At 37.5% G+C, this 17,500-nt stretch overlaps 1 protein-coding gene across 1 annotated transcript in view; it reads left to right on the forward strand.

Moving 5' to 3' along the window:
- The first annotated feature begins 1,345 nt into the window (after nucleotides 1-1,345).
- The window catches only part of si:dkey-192l18.9 (F-box/LRR-repeat protein 7), a 50,776-nt gene continuing 34,621 nt past the window's right edge, over nucleotides 1,346-17,500 (forward strand). The window contains exons 1-2 of the mRNA XM_056237035.1: nucleotides 1,346-1,600; nucleotides 13,008-13,097. Coding sequence (XP_056093010.1) covers nucleotides 1,564-1,600; nucleotides 13,008-13,097 — 127 coding nt within the window. The 5' untranslated portion in view covers nucleotides 1,346-1,563. The remainder of the gene's footprint in view (nucleotides 1,601-13,007; nucleotides 13,098-17,500) is intronic.

Raw genomic sequence — 17,500 nt, forward strand, 5'->3', positions numbered from 1 at the left:
AGACTCTGATTGGTCATGCAAGCCAACACACACCAGTCAAAAGCAGACGCTAAACGTTTTCTCAAACTCGCTTCCAAGAAAAATAACATTTGTGCAACTCAACATGTTTTACAGACTCTGCTCAGATCTGTGTTTGATAGATGGATAATAAATGAATACATAATTAACAACAGCCATTGGTATTTAGAAAGACCTTTTTAAAAATGTGTGGTCCAGGAATAAGTAGTAAGATCTTGTGATTATTTGGCATGAGTCTATTCACCTTTGTCATAATGAATATGATAAAGAGAGAGATGTTGACTTCTAAGACAATAAAAGTCCATCGGCACTTGCAAACAATAAGGAACTTTGTATTGTTGCTACAACATAAAGGTCAAGGGCATTTACTGATTTATGAGAGTTTCATGGAAGTAATTCCTAGACAAAAATACCCTTGTGTGTATGATTCCTGTTGTTGAGAGTAAAGGGCTTCCGCTGATAGTCCCGCCTTTATTCTGCGCAGGAAGTCTCTAACTAACAATAGAAACACACGGTAAGGATGCAGACTTGGTTCATGTCCTTCACTGATATTAATATTTATCTTATTAATGGTCCACATTTTCAGATGCATCTGCTGTACATCGCAGTGTCGACTGGGTTTGTTTCTCTCATCTTTACTGTTTTCACAGAACTAGTGATTATTAGAGGACATGAATCAGTTTCCCACACGATCACACATGTTATACTGAACTATGAACATGATCCTCTCAAATTTGACAACCACTAAGTGGTTATAATAATGCAATAGCATTCATACATTTTAAATGGCTTCTTAAGAGACCAATACTCTTTATTATATTATATTATATTATATTATATTATAAAAAAGTTTGTGTTTACATAATATATGTGTGTGTTAGTACAGTACATGTGTATAATTTTTTTGTATATATAAATACACACATATGCATGTATATATTTAAGAAAAATGTGTTAATTAAAATACTTAAATCTATATATATATAATATACATTATGTATAATGTATATACAGTATGCAAATATTTCTTATATATATAAATATGCATACTGTACTGTACTTTTATTTGAGATGTGATTAATCACGATTAATCGTTGCCCAGCACTAAATATTAAATTAACCTATATTATATTATATTATATTATAATATATTATTTTTTAGTCCATATATATTAATGAGCTATGATGTCCCCAAACACTATACTTTAGAGATGATCTGTGTGGTTTTAAACTGAGGGTCTCTTTAAGGCTGGTCCAGCCCTCCATCACAGTCTCTGGTCTCAGTGTAAGTGAGTTCGTATGGTTCAGTTTCACACACACACACACACACACACACACACACACATCTGTCGGGTCCGCCCGCTCCACATCAGCTTCTCCTCTATAATGGGCATTTTCCTCAGACAGAAGAACATCTGGATTCGGCTCTGCTCGCTGGTTTAAAGAAGACTTTGACGCATGGATCTATATCGTGTCAGCTCGAGGACTTTCCCCGTGTCTCATTATTAATGCTTCACTCTGTGGAGAGACTATGTGTTCTTCAGGATGGGTGCGAACAATGGCAAACAGTATGGAAGTGAAGGTATGCGATCTTTTCCCTGAGAACTTTTATGCGATGCATTTCTTATTTTCTGTTTTCTATTTTTTTTTTTAGCAACTGTCATGCACTGGTGTCTTTTGGTTGTTGTAATAATAAGTTGTAATGTAGAAATATCCATGAATGATAGCTTACCGAGCTGCTTGAGTTTTAATACATTTTAATAAATTAAGCCAATGTTGATCATGTCTAAAGTCTCTCAGCTAAAAAGGAGGGGGATTGTGTATCTTTGTTCATTTTTTTAAATGATTTTTTTTTTGTAATAGTAGCTAAAAAGTTAAATTAATGAGGAAATGGTACAAACAAAGTGTATTAAAACACGGCTAAATTCATGAGATGTGGCTAGTGATTGAAGCTGCATATAGCCTAATTTTAGTTACACCCATAAAACGTGGTATTTAAAAAAATAATACCTGAGAGATACAGAAGTCATCCTGATCGAGACACCTGCCTCTTAAACAGCCGAAACAATCTGTAACTCGCGCGCTTGCTATGAATAGAAAGGCTGCTTTAGGGGGCGTGGTTACCTGGTAAATGTGTCTGCGTCAGGACTACAGCCACGCCCACAACAAGCTACCAACCACGCCCACCCCACTGTAAAGACCGCTGTACACAGACCACGCCCACTATTACATCAAATACAAGCGTGACACAGGATTCCCTCCTTTGCCACTTTTCTTGGAGTTAAGTCAATCTTAAACTCTTAGTACTTGTTGAACCTCTTAAACATTGTTCGGTAACGCTTTTTTTTACAGTCCTGTTACCCATGTACATACTATGTACTTATTATAGTAATTACAATTACTGGGTAATAACTAGGTACTAACCCTACCCCTAACCCATGTACTTAGCTTATATTAGCCCGTACTTTCTAGGTAAGTACACTGTAAGTACACGTATGGTACTGTACTGTTAAAGGAAGCGTTGCCTAAATGTCATATCCTGAAGTTTGCTAAAGGTATAGGCAGTGATATTTTAGTATCATTGAGATTCAATCGTTTTTATTTTATTTTCTCCATTTTCATTTTGTATTAATTTTATTTTGTTTGTAATTTTTACTATTTTTTTATTATTTTTATTTCAGTTTGAGTTATTTTAGTAGCCTAAATGAAATTAAACAAAATGAAAATGAGAACTGTTGGCATCAAGATTATAATCAGATTTATATTTTATTTCAATTTATTAAATTATGTCAATGTTGTCAAAACTATCCCGGTTCACAGGGGATCCACGACAAAAAATCTCTGTATTCTGCCGCCAGGCCAGTAGATGGCGATGTCTCTTTGTCAAGAAACATAATTTTCACACATTTCTAAAACTTGCACTTGCTGCCAAAATGTTGTTGTGTAAATGAACATGCAGCCAAAACGTTTTTAGTTGAAAGTGGTGTCGTGTAAACGCCCCCGAAGTTAACTTTAACAACCCTGGGTTAGGGTTTGCGTGACCTGGATGTACTTCCCTATCTACTGCTTTTAAGAAGTCATCAGTCATGACAAATATTCACAGTGGCATCCGGGTCGCAACTTTCTCTGAGATGAATGGAAATGCTAACGGATAACTTTCTCCTGTTTTAGACGTCCTCGATCTGAACATTGGAAATAAGTAGAGCGTTTGGGAAACCTGTTTGGAAACAGTCATTATTGGTGCAGTTTCATGTGGTTCCCGTAGTGGCACAGAGTAGATGTTTCTGTGCTGTTCTGATCCCAGAAGTAACAGCGGATGTTTACAAACAGAGGGGTTTTATGATGGTGTGTGCAGATGTTTATGCAGCTTTGAAAACTCAACACATGTGGGCTTGTTTACATCTGCCATCAACATCTGTCTGGAGTGACTCGATCAGTGCTTTACCTGATCATGCGTGTCAATGCGTCTCCTGTCAACACCTGTGATCTATAGGGGAGGATTTCACACTTAAAAAAAAGAGAAATGTTTGAAGTTAAACCTCACCGTAAACATGACGATTCAAGCTGAATATCATTTTAATAAAGCTGTCATTTTCTCTACTCCTGGTTCACTATGCAAGTGCTTGTGTGTTCATCCAACATTTAAAAAAAAAAAATTCTTCGGACCACCGTGATCTAAGCAGGTGCGAAGTATTTTTGTAAAACAGATGTTTGAAACACAAGTTACTTGGAATTCACTTCTCGCTCATTGCAACTGTTTAAACGCAGTAACTCCTCATCCTATAATATGGTATTTAGTGCACAAATGTGATTGTGTTTATAGTCTGGCTCTGTAACTATTTACCGCATATAAAAGGTCATATATTTGCATCTCTGGACCCCTGATTTTGAATTTCTCTTCAGGCCTGGTGAAATTCTCCTTGTGCTTTGCGTAAGCAGGACAGGAAACATATGAAAGCTTTTGAGAAGTTGTTTTCCAGACCAGAAAACAATTATGTCTTCCTCAGCCTTGGCTCTTTTTGATAACTCAATTTCTACCGAGGCTCACGAGGGTCCAGTGAAGCGTTGGCTAAACTCCCTGCCCTCGTGTTGCTCGTGTACTGTAGGTGTGGGACGAGGACACGGATCCTCGGGAAATCATGAGCTTCACATCTGAACTTCGAGGACAATGAAATAAAACAACTGTCTATATAATCCTGGACCCAGTTGCAGCCGTTCCAAACAGTTTGCAATTTAAAACAGTAAAAACAAGCATCAAACTGTTCTTTGACTCTTTCTACCGTGTTTGGGTTCCAAAAGGTTGTTTTTTCTACAGCAATGAATCATTTTTGGTTCCCTGAATAACCTTTCAGTGAACAGTCCATCCTAAAGTCAAGCTTTTAATGTTCTTTATATGTCTATGTGGTGTTTTTAATGTGCTTTAAGACAAACCATGTGTAAATTCATAAGTCGACAGCATTGCTGAGTATTTTCTGCTTAAAACTGCAGTGAACCAAAGACAGTCTCAAAAACACGGTTTGAAATCGCTGATGTTTCTGACGTCACAAACGACCTTGTAACCAATCAGATCAACGTGTGATCGTCAACCAGTGGATCTCTGAGCTGAGGGAGTGAGTGGAGGCGGGGCTCATTTGCATATTCATAGAACCGCCGCGAATACTAAATGAGGCAAGGGTGTCGAGTTACATTCAAGATATTTTAAGGCATGACAAAACAATTTCAAGGAAAAACATGCTTAAATATGTAATTTTGGTGATCAAAGATGAGTTTTAAGGAATACAATTATTGACTTTAAATCAACCTAAACCTCATGATCCTCTTGAGCAAAACAATCAAGCTAATATATATCTTTCATTCTATACAGATTTCATTGTCTTTTCGTGAGAATGAAAAGACAATTTTCAAGAGTGCACATGAGCTCCAGTACCTCTATTTTGCTATTTACAGCAGAAATCTGACAAACTGATTAATTAGCAGAAGTTATTCCTCAACCCCTTGCATGAGGTCATTAACAACGGTTGCTAAACAGTGGTTTGAAGCATGAATGTTCTACAAAGTTTCTATAATTTTGGGAAACTAGCTAGTTAATATCTTCTACTACACTGTAAAAAAAATCCCGTTGTTTTTACGGAAAAAAAAACGGCAGCTGTGGTTACCAGAACTTTACCGTCAAAAATACAGTATCAACGTTATTGGTTTTACAGACTTAACGTAAAAATTACAGTAATAAACCGTATTTCATTATCTGATTTAATGTTAATTTACCAACCCATTGAAGTATTAATATCTGTTTTGTACCATTGTAATACACTGACAACCAACAATCATCACAGCAGTGATGACAGTCATGTGATAAATCAAAGCTTATCACAAACAATTTTTCACTAGAAAGTTAATATTATTATATAGAAGCTGCACAGTGTCATCCGCACAAACATTAAACACCATCATGGTAACACACATGAAATTTTAAAAATGCAATAAACATTAATTTAACAACATTAAATGTGAGATAAAACCCTAATGTACATAACTGATTAGAAAAGAACTAAGAAAACTAAGAAGAAACATAGTTATTTCAACAAAAATACATCAAATGTGAAGTGTCACGCAGGGAATTGTGGGAATGTCAATTTACGGTTTTTCACTGTAAATTATACAATGAGTTGTTCTTTTTCACTTTCAAAAACTGTAAATTTAACAGTATTTTACAGTAAAATTACATTAAATGTACCGTTAGATCTATCACAGTAGTTTACCGTATATAGTGAGGAAACTTTCTGTTAACCAATTAACAGTTTTGCACTGTAGCATTTTTACAGTCTTTTACCGTTAAAATCACGATAATTTTTTACAGTGTATGCATTGTGCTGTGGTAGTTAAAGTCAGCATGAAACAAAAATGGACACTCCTTATTTTGTTTTTATGGAATATTGCAGTACTTTTTTAAATTCATGTTCTGGTAATCTTGAATCAGAATCAGTTCCTCTTGCAGCATCTCTTCTCTGATGACGAGGGCGGGGCTATAACCTGTCACTCACATGAGATCAGCCAATAGCAAACCACAACCATCCAATCAGTTCCCTAAAGACACAATCAAGCCCCGCCCACATGTGTTCTTGCTCCAGAAGCGTTTCACTCGGATATACCAGCCTGATCTCATTAAATGCGTCTCTATAAATAAACGCATTGTATTTATCGTGCAATTTATACGTGAATATTTCGCATGCACATGCACTTTATGACATCTATACGCATGCACCCCACACCACTAATCCCAAGGGGTTTACAGTGCGTATCATATGTACATAAAAACGAATTTTCGCGAATAAATTGCACGATAAATACAATGCGTGCTATAGCAGGGCTCGACATAAGCAATGGCCCGATGGCCCGGGGCCAGTAAAAGTGTATGTCGGGCTAGTTGATTGGCCAGTCACTTGCCCGCGCGGGCCAGTAACTGGCCATCAGCAAAACAAACAGCAAACGTCATACACAGTGGCGCGAAGAGTGTCAATGTTTCTTCAGGTTATTTATAACGTGTTAAAATGTCAAAGAACTACGAGGCTAATACGAGAAAGAGTACCGAAACCCTGTATTAAACGGGACTGAATTTTGAAAGACCGCGCTGTATCGATAAGCTCGGACGTTATCGGTTCTGCTGTCGGTAGGCTACTGGAGAAATACACGTAGGCTATCATTTATTATTGCTATAAAGACGTTTTTTTTTTTTTTTTTTTACCATCTCGCTGAGTCGCCAGCCATTTCTATAATAAAATTAAACCATTTGTCTGTGATGCATTTTTGCTATTCGCGCAGTCCAGAAGAGAGAGAGATCTCACGCGGTGCCACAACACGCACAACACCTGACGGAGGGGGACAGAACTAAACATTCAAGTTATGGTTACACTTTAGATCTGTGATTAAGTATGATTTTATTTTAGATTTCGGCTTCCAAAGATTATAGAATATATTTGAGGTAAAACCATTAAAAACTGCATTCTGTCTAGCGCAACTTCCTTCCCTTCGCAGCAGTACGCTGTCCTTAAAACTCAAACTTTAAGACAGAATCAGCACGATCGGTGATTGTTGTAAAATGCAGTCTCGTCTGTTGCTAAATTGCGGGACGCGTTTAATAATAAAAAGAGCTATTAAAAGCACAAAAATCTGCGCAAGAGATGCGGTTCCCAATGCAGCGCGCGCTCCGAAACATACCATAACGAGACAAGCAAATTATACTTTGGGCTTCATGTGCGGGTCTAAACGATCAAATGTACACAAAAATGTGTCAAAATGACTGGCTTGGAGATTCACTTAAACAGTTTATGTCTAAAATGGACGCAGTTATGGAAATGGTTGGGAGAAAATATGGTGCATCAGTAGACTATTAGATCTGCACTCGTTCTTAAAGGGGAAGCAGTCTAATAAACATGCTGACGATCACGCCATTACTGAGAATCAAACAACAAAAGGCACAAAGAAAATCACTCGCAGCTCTCTTGAATGAATAACTTTAGCTTTAATAAGTAAGATGAGGAGACTGAGAAAAAAAGAGAGAGGGAGATGAGGAGAAAGCAGGTATTGACAAATTTACTGCACACTGACATTTGGTTATTTTTGCATGTGTCCAGGGGCTCTCTCTTAATTCCTGAACTCCCTTCGCTGTTTTGATTAATCCTAATGTATACAATAAATACAGTTTATTTCTTTCAGGGCCAGTCAAAATATAGAAGGGGCCAGCAAAACTCTGATCTACTGGCCCCGGGGGCCAGTGGGGATTTTTTTTTATGTTGAGCCCTGGCTATAGAGACACATTTCATAAGATCGGGTTGGATATACGACACAATAGAGAAGAAAAGACGAGCACAACTGCCGACTTTAAGGACATAATTGTACCGTAAGCAAGCACACCTCAGCATGGACTCTCATTTTAATTCCATAATGTGATGAATTTCTGAGTGATATTCGGTTTTAGAAACATGTGTGGGACTTGGGCTATAAATATGAGGCTACTTGATTCATTTTTATCTATATTTCAAATGATTCAGTTGAGGCCCTCGGATAAGCTCTTGCGTTCTTTAGGAGGAGATGTGAGTGTTTGTATGTGTGTTAATTTACAAGGGTTGGTTTATGGCTCTTCATCCTCTGTCAGGTCATAAACTTGAACCACAAGTGGCTCCATATGAGTACAGCTCAGCACTCGTCCCACAAACACCGACTTCTCTGTAAACAAGTTCCTCTTATCAAGCATCCATGCAGGATAAACACTTAGAAACGCTGTTCACAGTTGCTGTAGTGTTGGTCATGTGTTGCTATATGCCTTTACACGTCTCCGGTGAAACGTTGCCAACATACGTCGCAGGAAAGCTGTTGTGTGAAGACCTTTCAAACAAGCTGTCAGATTACCGCTGATGCATTGAATGACTCAATGAACTCTTATCACCTCTGCCATAACGGGAAAACTATGATTTCTAAAGCAGAAAGACGTGACCCACACTGAACACACTGTTGACGACATGTTGCGGTGACATCGCTGATCCAGAACATCTGCTTGGGTTCCTGTTGTAGTGAGCAGAACGTGACTCAACTGGACCCCATGTGTTTCGCACGCCTCGAGTCACGGCCAGAGACCAGCGCTGTTATTGTTATGTCGCTAGGCAAAGCTTTCACAAAGCTTAAAGTCTCCAGCTTAATCAAAATGGATGAGGAAACTGTATTGCTTTGCTGCTAAAAGAGACGCTACACACGCTTCTAATCCAGAATCGAGAGCTAAAACCACTGAGATTTGCTGAAAGAGCTGCTTTTGTACAGTTTTACAGACGGTTTTCTCAACTCAATACCAAATAATGTGACCTGAAATGTATGATATAAGCCTGACGATGCACAGAAATCACATGTTTATTGTAGCGAACACACACTTTCTTTAAAATAGGCGTAAACACAGAGATGGGGGCTGATTTTAAGACTTACAAAATGTTAAACTTTTGAATTAAGCTTATTTATTCTCCTATAAAAGCTGATGGTAAGTATTTTAAACATTTTGATAATATTACTAACCACGTAGGACGATTTGATATAATAATAAGTAATAAATAAGTATTTTTTGCATACTTGTTGGACCTTGCACTAATGCTTAACCTTTGAAAACTAAATTATAAATAAATAGATAAGGAATTTCAGAAGTGCAAAACAAATAGAGACAAATTATTTCATACTAACTACTGTATATTGTTTATAAAATGATGGAATTATGCCATTTATATGGATTTTTTATGACTATAATATCAGGGCACAATTATCTCCATATTTTGAGAATGACCCACCTAATTTGTGTAAACAGTTTATAAACATTAATAAATTTACAAATGTTTATATTTATTCTTTAAATGTGAAGATGAGAATGCGACATGGCAACTACCAATAAGAGAGAGAGAAGACATTAAGGTTTACAGTGAACGTATTTAAGAGCGCCTGATGTAGAAGAATAGATCATTGATTTGAGATCTTCTAGACCGGCGCTGAACTACAGCTGAACTCTGACCTGTAAAAAATAACGACTGGAAAATCCAAAAGTCTCCGTTCTCTCCTACTAAACTAGGAAGGAAAGTGCTCCGCTGGACTTTGAAAATAAATTTGAGTCATTAAGCTGTCAGTCCTTTGCCATCCCGAACGCAGCCATTCCCATCACGAAAAGGGAGAAATTACAAAAGACTGCAAAGGAGATTTCCTTCGAATTTCACAACCGGAGTGGCCAGTCCTGCTCCTGATCCAATGACCCTAATCCATAAGAGCACTTTTCCACCTTGATGGAGATTTAAAAAAAAAAAAAAAATCCAAAGTATTCCAGATGGAGACTGAACTATCCTGAGCACACATTCCCACATTTGCCTTGATTTATACCCATTTAGAGACAATACACACTCTACATTTATAAAAGACAATCTTCCCAGTGGCCACAAAACATATTCGGACTCTTAAGTGAGTCTTAAAACTATAAGAATATCATTCAAACTCGAGTAGCATCTGCAAAGCAAACGATAGTAATGGTGCAGGTGAGTTTGTCCAAATAATCTTTTTGGGGATGGTGAAGAACATTGAACATCCATGGAGCCTTTCCGTTGCACAAAAGGCTCTTTATAGTGGAAAAAAGGTTCTCTAGATCATTAATATGTCCTTCACACTAAGAAAAAAATGGTTATTTTAAAGTAGTCAATAATGTAATCTATCTTGTTTTTCCTTGAAATTTCTTCATGCCTTAAAACAGCTTGAATGTAACTCGACACCCTCGCCTCATTTAGTATGCGCGGCTCTATGAATATGCAAATGAGCCCCGCCTCCACTCACTCACTCAGCTCAGAGATCCACTGGTTGACGATCACACGTTGATCTGATTGGTTACAAGGTCGTTTGTGACGTCAGAAACACCAGCGATTTCAAACCGTGTTTTTGAGACTGTCTTTGGTTCACTGCAGTTTTAAGGAGGAAATACTCAGCAATGCTGTCGACTTATGAACTTACACACGGTTTGTCTTAAAGCACATTAAAAACACCACATAGACACATAAACAACATTAAAAGCTTAATTTTTCACCACAGGGGGACTTAAAATCAACGTCTACTAACAATAAACTATGCTGCTATTCACAGGTCAAGAACTGTTGAGATTCTGGTCGCGAATGTTCGTTGGAACTACGATTTCAGGGATCGTTAAATTATGTTGTAACCTATTTGTTAACGATGCTTTTGGGAAACGCACCCCTGGTTGGTTAGCTTGGCTATGGTGATCCTACCAGCTAATCATGGAAATTCATGCTTTCCGTAAGTGAAAATCAGGCTCTTAACACTGGCTTGTCCCTGCGACTGGGGGACAATAACCTTGAGGATGGTGGAAGTGTTTTTGATTTATGTCTGAAGCATCTCCGTTCCAGGCTATGAATGACCACATTTTTATTACAACACCAATCCAACATTCAAATACACAAATGTGAACTAATGTGCATGCATTGAACTTATTCACCCTCTTAAACCTCAACCAAACGCATCATGAATGGTTTTTGCACAGTGGCCAAATATGTCCTAATGTACGATAGATAAATCCATCTTGGAGGATCACTGCGAAACTGCAAACTCTGCCAGTTTTGGAGATACTAAAGTAACTTCTTCCATCTATTGTTCCAGTGACGGATATTGCCTTTTTCTTTACTTGGCAGGAAGAAACGAAGGGTTTTGCTCAGCTTCGGCGCATTCCTGATGAGTTTTGGGTAATGAATTCCTCTCCAAATCTTTAATCATGAAAACCTCAGCCCTCACTCTGGATTAGCAACAAGAGGAGTTTCCTTGCTTTCAGTAACGTTTCAGTGAGTGAATGAGTGATGGGGCCAAAATGTCTGATGGTAATTTTATTGCATCTGTTATAATATTGACTTACAGTGGGAAGCGCTGCACCCCACCCTTCACACCAGTGTTCCCACAGCTGCCAATGGGACTGAATGCTATGAGCTCAAAAACAAGCACACAATGGCTATGCACGACCTTTCTTTCAATCGGACTGAATTCATTCCGACTGATGAATCTGAATGTCGTGTTTACATGAGCGCTGAACATGTGATCGGGTCGATGTGCGCGTTTATGTGTAACAAGCTTCAAATCGGATTATATTTTTTGACATGCGCTCACTGCACGAATATACAGTTTCCCACTGTTTGCGCATAATAACCATTCTCCTACATCGGTTCTTTATTGGTTTTAAACATTAGACTTGATATTTATTCAGTTCTGGTCATAATTTGGAGACGATGCGCGTATGAACCGCTGTGCCGCTGCTTATATTGATCACGCAGTCAAAATGCCCAAAACCAGTCGTACGTCATTACGCTATTTCTGCGTCATTACGCTATTTCTGTCATTACGCTATTTCTATGTCATTACGCTATTTCTACGTCATTACGCTATTTCTATGTCATTACGCTATTTCTACATCATTACGCTATTTCTACGTCATTACGCTATTTCTACATCATTACGCTATTTCTATGTCATTACGCTATTTCTGTCATTACGCTATTTCTACATCATTACGCTATTTCTACGTCATTACGCTATTTCTACGTCATTACGCTATTTCTACATCATTACGCTATTTCTACATCATTACGCTATTTCAACATCAATACGCTATTTCTATGTCATTACGCTATTTCTACGTCCTTACGCTATTTCAACGTCATTACGCTATTTCTACATCATTACGCTATTTCAACGTCATTACACTATTTCTACATCATTACGCTATTTCTACGTCCTTACGCTATTTCAACGTCATTATGCTATTTCAATGTCATTACGCTATTTCTACATCATTACGCTATTTCTACGTCATTACGCTATTTCTACGTCATTACGCTATTTCTACATAATTACGCTATTTCAACGTCATTACGCTATTTCTACATCATTACGCTATTTCTACGTCATTACGCTATTTCTACGTCATTACGCTATTTCTACATCATTACGCTATTTCTACGTCATTATGCTATTTCAACGTCATTACGCTATTTCTACGTCATTACGCTATTTCTACATCATTACGCTATTTCTACGTCCTTACGCTATTTCAACGTCATTATGCTATTTCAACGTCATTACGCTATTTCTACATCATTACGCTATTTCTACGTCATTACGCTATTTCTACGTCATTACGCTATTTCAACATCATTATGCTATTTCTACATCATTGCACATGCGCAGTCCTTTGTTTCCATTTCAATCCGATCCAGTGTTTACATGTTCTGTCGATCGGATTAGAAAAGGAATAAACTACGCCTTTCAATCCGATGGAAATTGAATTAGTATCAAGCTCAGTCGTATCGGTTAAGTTGTTTACAGGAAGGCTTTTCAGTCCGATTGAGCCGTGAATTACTAACGGATGATTTGGTTACATGTAAACGCAGCCAATGTTGTTTCCTTCTCTCCTTTTGTCCCAGGGAAGGGAAGCTCCAGTCTCTCCTCCGATGTGAGCTCCGGCACGGATCACACACCCACCAAAGCTCCCAAGAATGTGGCTACCAGTGAAGGTAAACCATCTGGTCTTCATTATGAGCCAAAACGCCTGCTTAACTCCCATTGGCTCTTCCTTTTTGCCCTCTCTCCCTCTTTATGAAATGCTTAACATGTTGGAGCAAACTCATGTGCTTGCAGGATAACCTGGAGATTGAAAACAAACTCATAACTAACAGTGAGACCACCGCAGTGTGTGTGTGTGTGTGTGTGTGTGTGGCTGTTTTTCTTAGACAGGGTTTGTGCAGATACTGTTAAATCAAATTCCTGGACTTTTCAAGCACTACTTTTAGTTTTTCTTTCAAAGACTACAATCAGAGATCTCACTTAACAAACAAAATCTTTCTTTATTATCTTTTAAATTCTAAAAAAGGTAAATAGATAAATAAAAATAAACTAATACAACAAAATCAAATAAAGTGCAACACATGCAATGACATTGAAATTATATTTAAATTCCTAGGTACTCATTTTGTATTTATCTTTCTAATGTATTTAAATTATTTTCTTTCTCTATTTGTTTCATTGTTTTATGTTTTTTCATTGTATTATGTACAAGATTTTTGAATTACATATGACCTAAGATTTAATTGTTCAAAATGGCCGAAGAAAATAATTAACTAACTAACTAAAATATTATGACAAAGATTTTGCTCTCCTTATTCAAACTAATTTTTCTCCCATGAATATATGATTGACTTGAAGAATAAAAGCTGTATCATATACTTGGATATTTATGTGTAATATCACGCTCATAGCCATGAAAAATGCCTCTATATGTATATCAGATGGACTGCAGCTTTAATTTTGTGTGAAAATATTGTTTTATCAATAAAATGTTAAATAAATGTCCCATATACTGTCAATAATTCAAGCACTTTTCAAGTGCTCTTCATAAAAATGGCTGTTTTCAAGTGTTTTCCAGGACTTAAATTTCCAAAAGTCAAATTCAAGTGCTTCAAGCGGCTCGTACGAACCCTTAGAGGTTCTCAGGAGAGCATCATCGAGATGTTTTGACATTACAGTGGTGTGGACATTTCCCAGTGCATGCCCACACTGTACTGTAAAAACAGCTAATAAACTAAGGCAGTAAATCTGTTTAATCCCTGTGTGAGTTTCCCTTGGCTCATGCATCAATATACTACAATCTGCGCTGATCCAGGACAGACATATTCCACGGATAAGATTACTCTATATTAGAGATGTTTTGTAACTTGATACTATCACTTACAACGTCCATTCTGGCAAACCATTTATTATATTTATCAGTGCATGTTTAAACAAACTTGTTCATTTATTGGTTCCATAGCCTTTTTGGTTTCATTACCGTAAATCTTGTCTACGAAAAGCTTGTAAATGTGTTTTTGGCGAGGGATCTCCGTGTGCTGAGGACTGAGTTCACCATCACCTCGTCGCCAACCACATGCATATGTTTACAAAATGATTATGCAACGCTTTAGACCAAGAATGTGAACACAGAGGCTTCTCGCTACTCGAGCTTGACTTTACATCACTGCACTACAAAATGTGTCAGAGCCTGATTGATAATGCAATGAAAAATACACAAGAGGTGTTTTTATAGTTAGTTAACTGTTGACATGTTGAGAGTTGAAGCCCTCCTGTGGTGAAAGTCAAGGTTTTAATGTTGTTTATGTGTCTATGTGGTGTTTTTAATATGCTTTATGACAAACCATGTGTAAATTCATAAGTCGACAGGATTGCGGACTTATTTTTTCTTTAAAACGGCAAAAACACGGTTTGAAATCGCTGGTGTTTCTGACGTCACAAACGACCTTGTAACCAATCAGATCAACGTGTGATCGTCAACCAGTGGATCTCTGAGCTGAGGGAGTGAGTGGAGGCGGGGCTCATTTGCATATTCATAGAACCGCCGCGCATACTAAATGAGGCAAGGGTGTCGAGTTACATTCAAGCTGGGTTTTTTCTCAAGGAAAAAACTTTTAAATATGTCATTTTGGTGATCAAAGATGAGTTTTAAAGGATACAGGGGGACTTTAGCTTTAACAAATCAACATTTGAATAACTTTAAAGTCAATCTTTTAACATGTTTAGTTAAAGTTACTTCAATTATCAAAAAGTCTATATTTAAAGTTAAACTGTTGAGATGTTTTTAGCTAAGTTATCCAAATGTTGATTTTTTATACCTGAAGTTAGTTATAGTCATGTTTATAGTTAGTTAGTTAAAACTGTCTTCATGTAGCTAGTTAAAGTTAGTTATTCTGTTAGCATGTTTATAGCTAAACTTAGTTTAACTGTTGACATGCTATGGCTAAAGATAGTTCAACTGTCAACACGTTTATAGTCAAAGTTGACACGTCAACAGTGTTTATAGGTAGTTAGCGGTAGTCGGATTAACTAAAAATAGCGATCTTAATAATAACATGTGGCACAGTGTTTAAATGGCACGATTATCTCTATCGCCCTCTTGAGGACTGGAGGCTTCTGACAGGTTTCTGCAATACATCATGCAGATTCTAAACTTTAGAAAGTACATACATTTATATGAATCCATTCTTTTGAGCTTATTGTTATATTGCATATTTAAATCTGACTGAGTTTAAAGCCAGTGTGTGTTTGAGCACCAACACAGATCCCTGGAGAACTGTTTTCCCGGTTGGCACGGTTCTTGTTACACTGATACACACCCAACTCTTCACGCCAGGCTTCACGCCAGGAGGGTCAGGTCCAACTCCATATTGTCCCCAAAACGAGATGTGTGTGTGTGTGTGTGTGTGAAAAAGAATGAGGCAGGTGCTAATTGAGTGTGACCTGCGATGGTCGTAGTCGTCGTTTTCTTGGCTCATTCGGGGGGAACAATGAATATCAACACGTTTCACTAAGCAACGCCCAGCATTAATGAGGTGAAGAAAGTGTGTGTGTGTAAAACAGCCAATTTGTGTGGTTCAGTGAGGGTGGCTCAAAACATTAGGTAAATGAAAATGAGGTTAATATTAAGAGCAAGCTGTGTGAAAAACTTGGAAACTCTTTCCCCCTATATTTAACAAAGAAATAATGTGATCACATAAAAAAGTTTAAATGTTAAACACACTGTATTGGCCGTTGTAAATGACAGGGATCCAGTAAGGGAGTTAAGCTATAGTTGCTAAGGAACAAGCCGCTGTTTAAAGTCAACAAGTCAGCATTCGCAACCCAATTTTTAGTGAAACTGGAGGTTCAAAAGGGAAAAAGTAAAAAGATGAGTGTTAAGCAGAATAAAGCTAGACCTGTATACTTTAAAATTGTCATGAAACTGTAGTTGAGCTCGTCTTTTATTCTCTATTGTGTCGTATATCGAGTGAAACACTTCTGGAACAAGAACACATGTGGGCGGGGCTTGACTGTGTCTGTGTGGAACTGATTGGATGGTTGTGGTTTGCTATTGGCTGATCTCATGTGAGTGACATGTTATAGCCCCGCCCACATCATCAGAGAAGAGATGCTGCAAGAGGAACTGATTCTCATTCAACATTACCAGGAACATGAATTAAACACAATAATGATGATGTGCACTGATTAATCATTTCGAATAAACATTGCAATATTCCATAAAAAACAAACAAGAATTATCCATTTTGATTTTTTGATTTCATGGAGACTTTACCATGACCTTTGACTAGTGACTTTTATTGAAAAGGGAACCATTTTTAGACGTGGAGTAATTACATTTTGATAAAAGATTATTTAGATGAATGTTAATTAACATAAAAAAAATTACATTTAATTGAATTTTTTTTTTATAAAGAGTTTCGACTTCTTGTTGTCTTTTTTAAACTCTTACTGCTAACAGCATAGTGAAAATGTATATCCAGCATATTTAGATCAGAATAAATTAATTTAGCAGTCAGTCTCAGCCTTTGATCATTCATAGTGAAGAGTGTCTGTTGTTGTCTTTGGTTGTAAATCTACAAACTCTGGACCTTTTTCCTTCATCTCAATTTTGTTGCAGTCAGAGTGATTTATTTTTATGAACAATATTTAGACGTATACGTAGTACACACACGTGTGTGTGTGTGTGTGTGTGTGTGTGTGAGTCTGTGTGTGTGTGTGTGTGTGTGTGTGTGTGTGTGTGTGTGTATGTGTGTACGTGTGTGTGTGTGTGTGTGTGTGTGTGTGTGTGAGTCTGTCTGTACGTGTACGTGTGTGTGTGTGAGTCTGTCTGTGTGTGTTTGTGAGAGTGAGTGAGTGTGTGTCTGTGAGTCTGTGTGTGTGAGTGTACGTGTGTGTCTTTGTGTGAGTCTGTCTGTGTGTTTGTGAGAATGAGTGAGTGTGTGTGTGTGTGTGTGTGAGAGAGAGAGAGTCTGTGTGTGTGTCTTTGTGTGAGTCTGTCTGTGTGTTTGTGAGAGTGAGTGAGTGAATGTGTGTGTGTGTGTGTGGCTGTGTTTTTGTGATATATGAGGAC

This window comes from Rhinichthys klamathensis, unplaced genomic scaffold (assembly GCF_029890125.1).
Source record: "Rhinichthys klamathensis goyatoka isolate OS25496 unplaced genomic scaffold, OSU_Roscu_1.1 h1tg000476l_1, whole genome shotgun sequence".
NCBI lineage: Eukaryota > Metazoa > Chordata > Actinopteri > Cypriniformes > Leuciscidae > Rhinichthys > Rhinichthys klamathensis.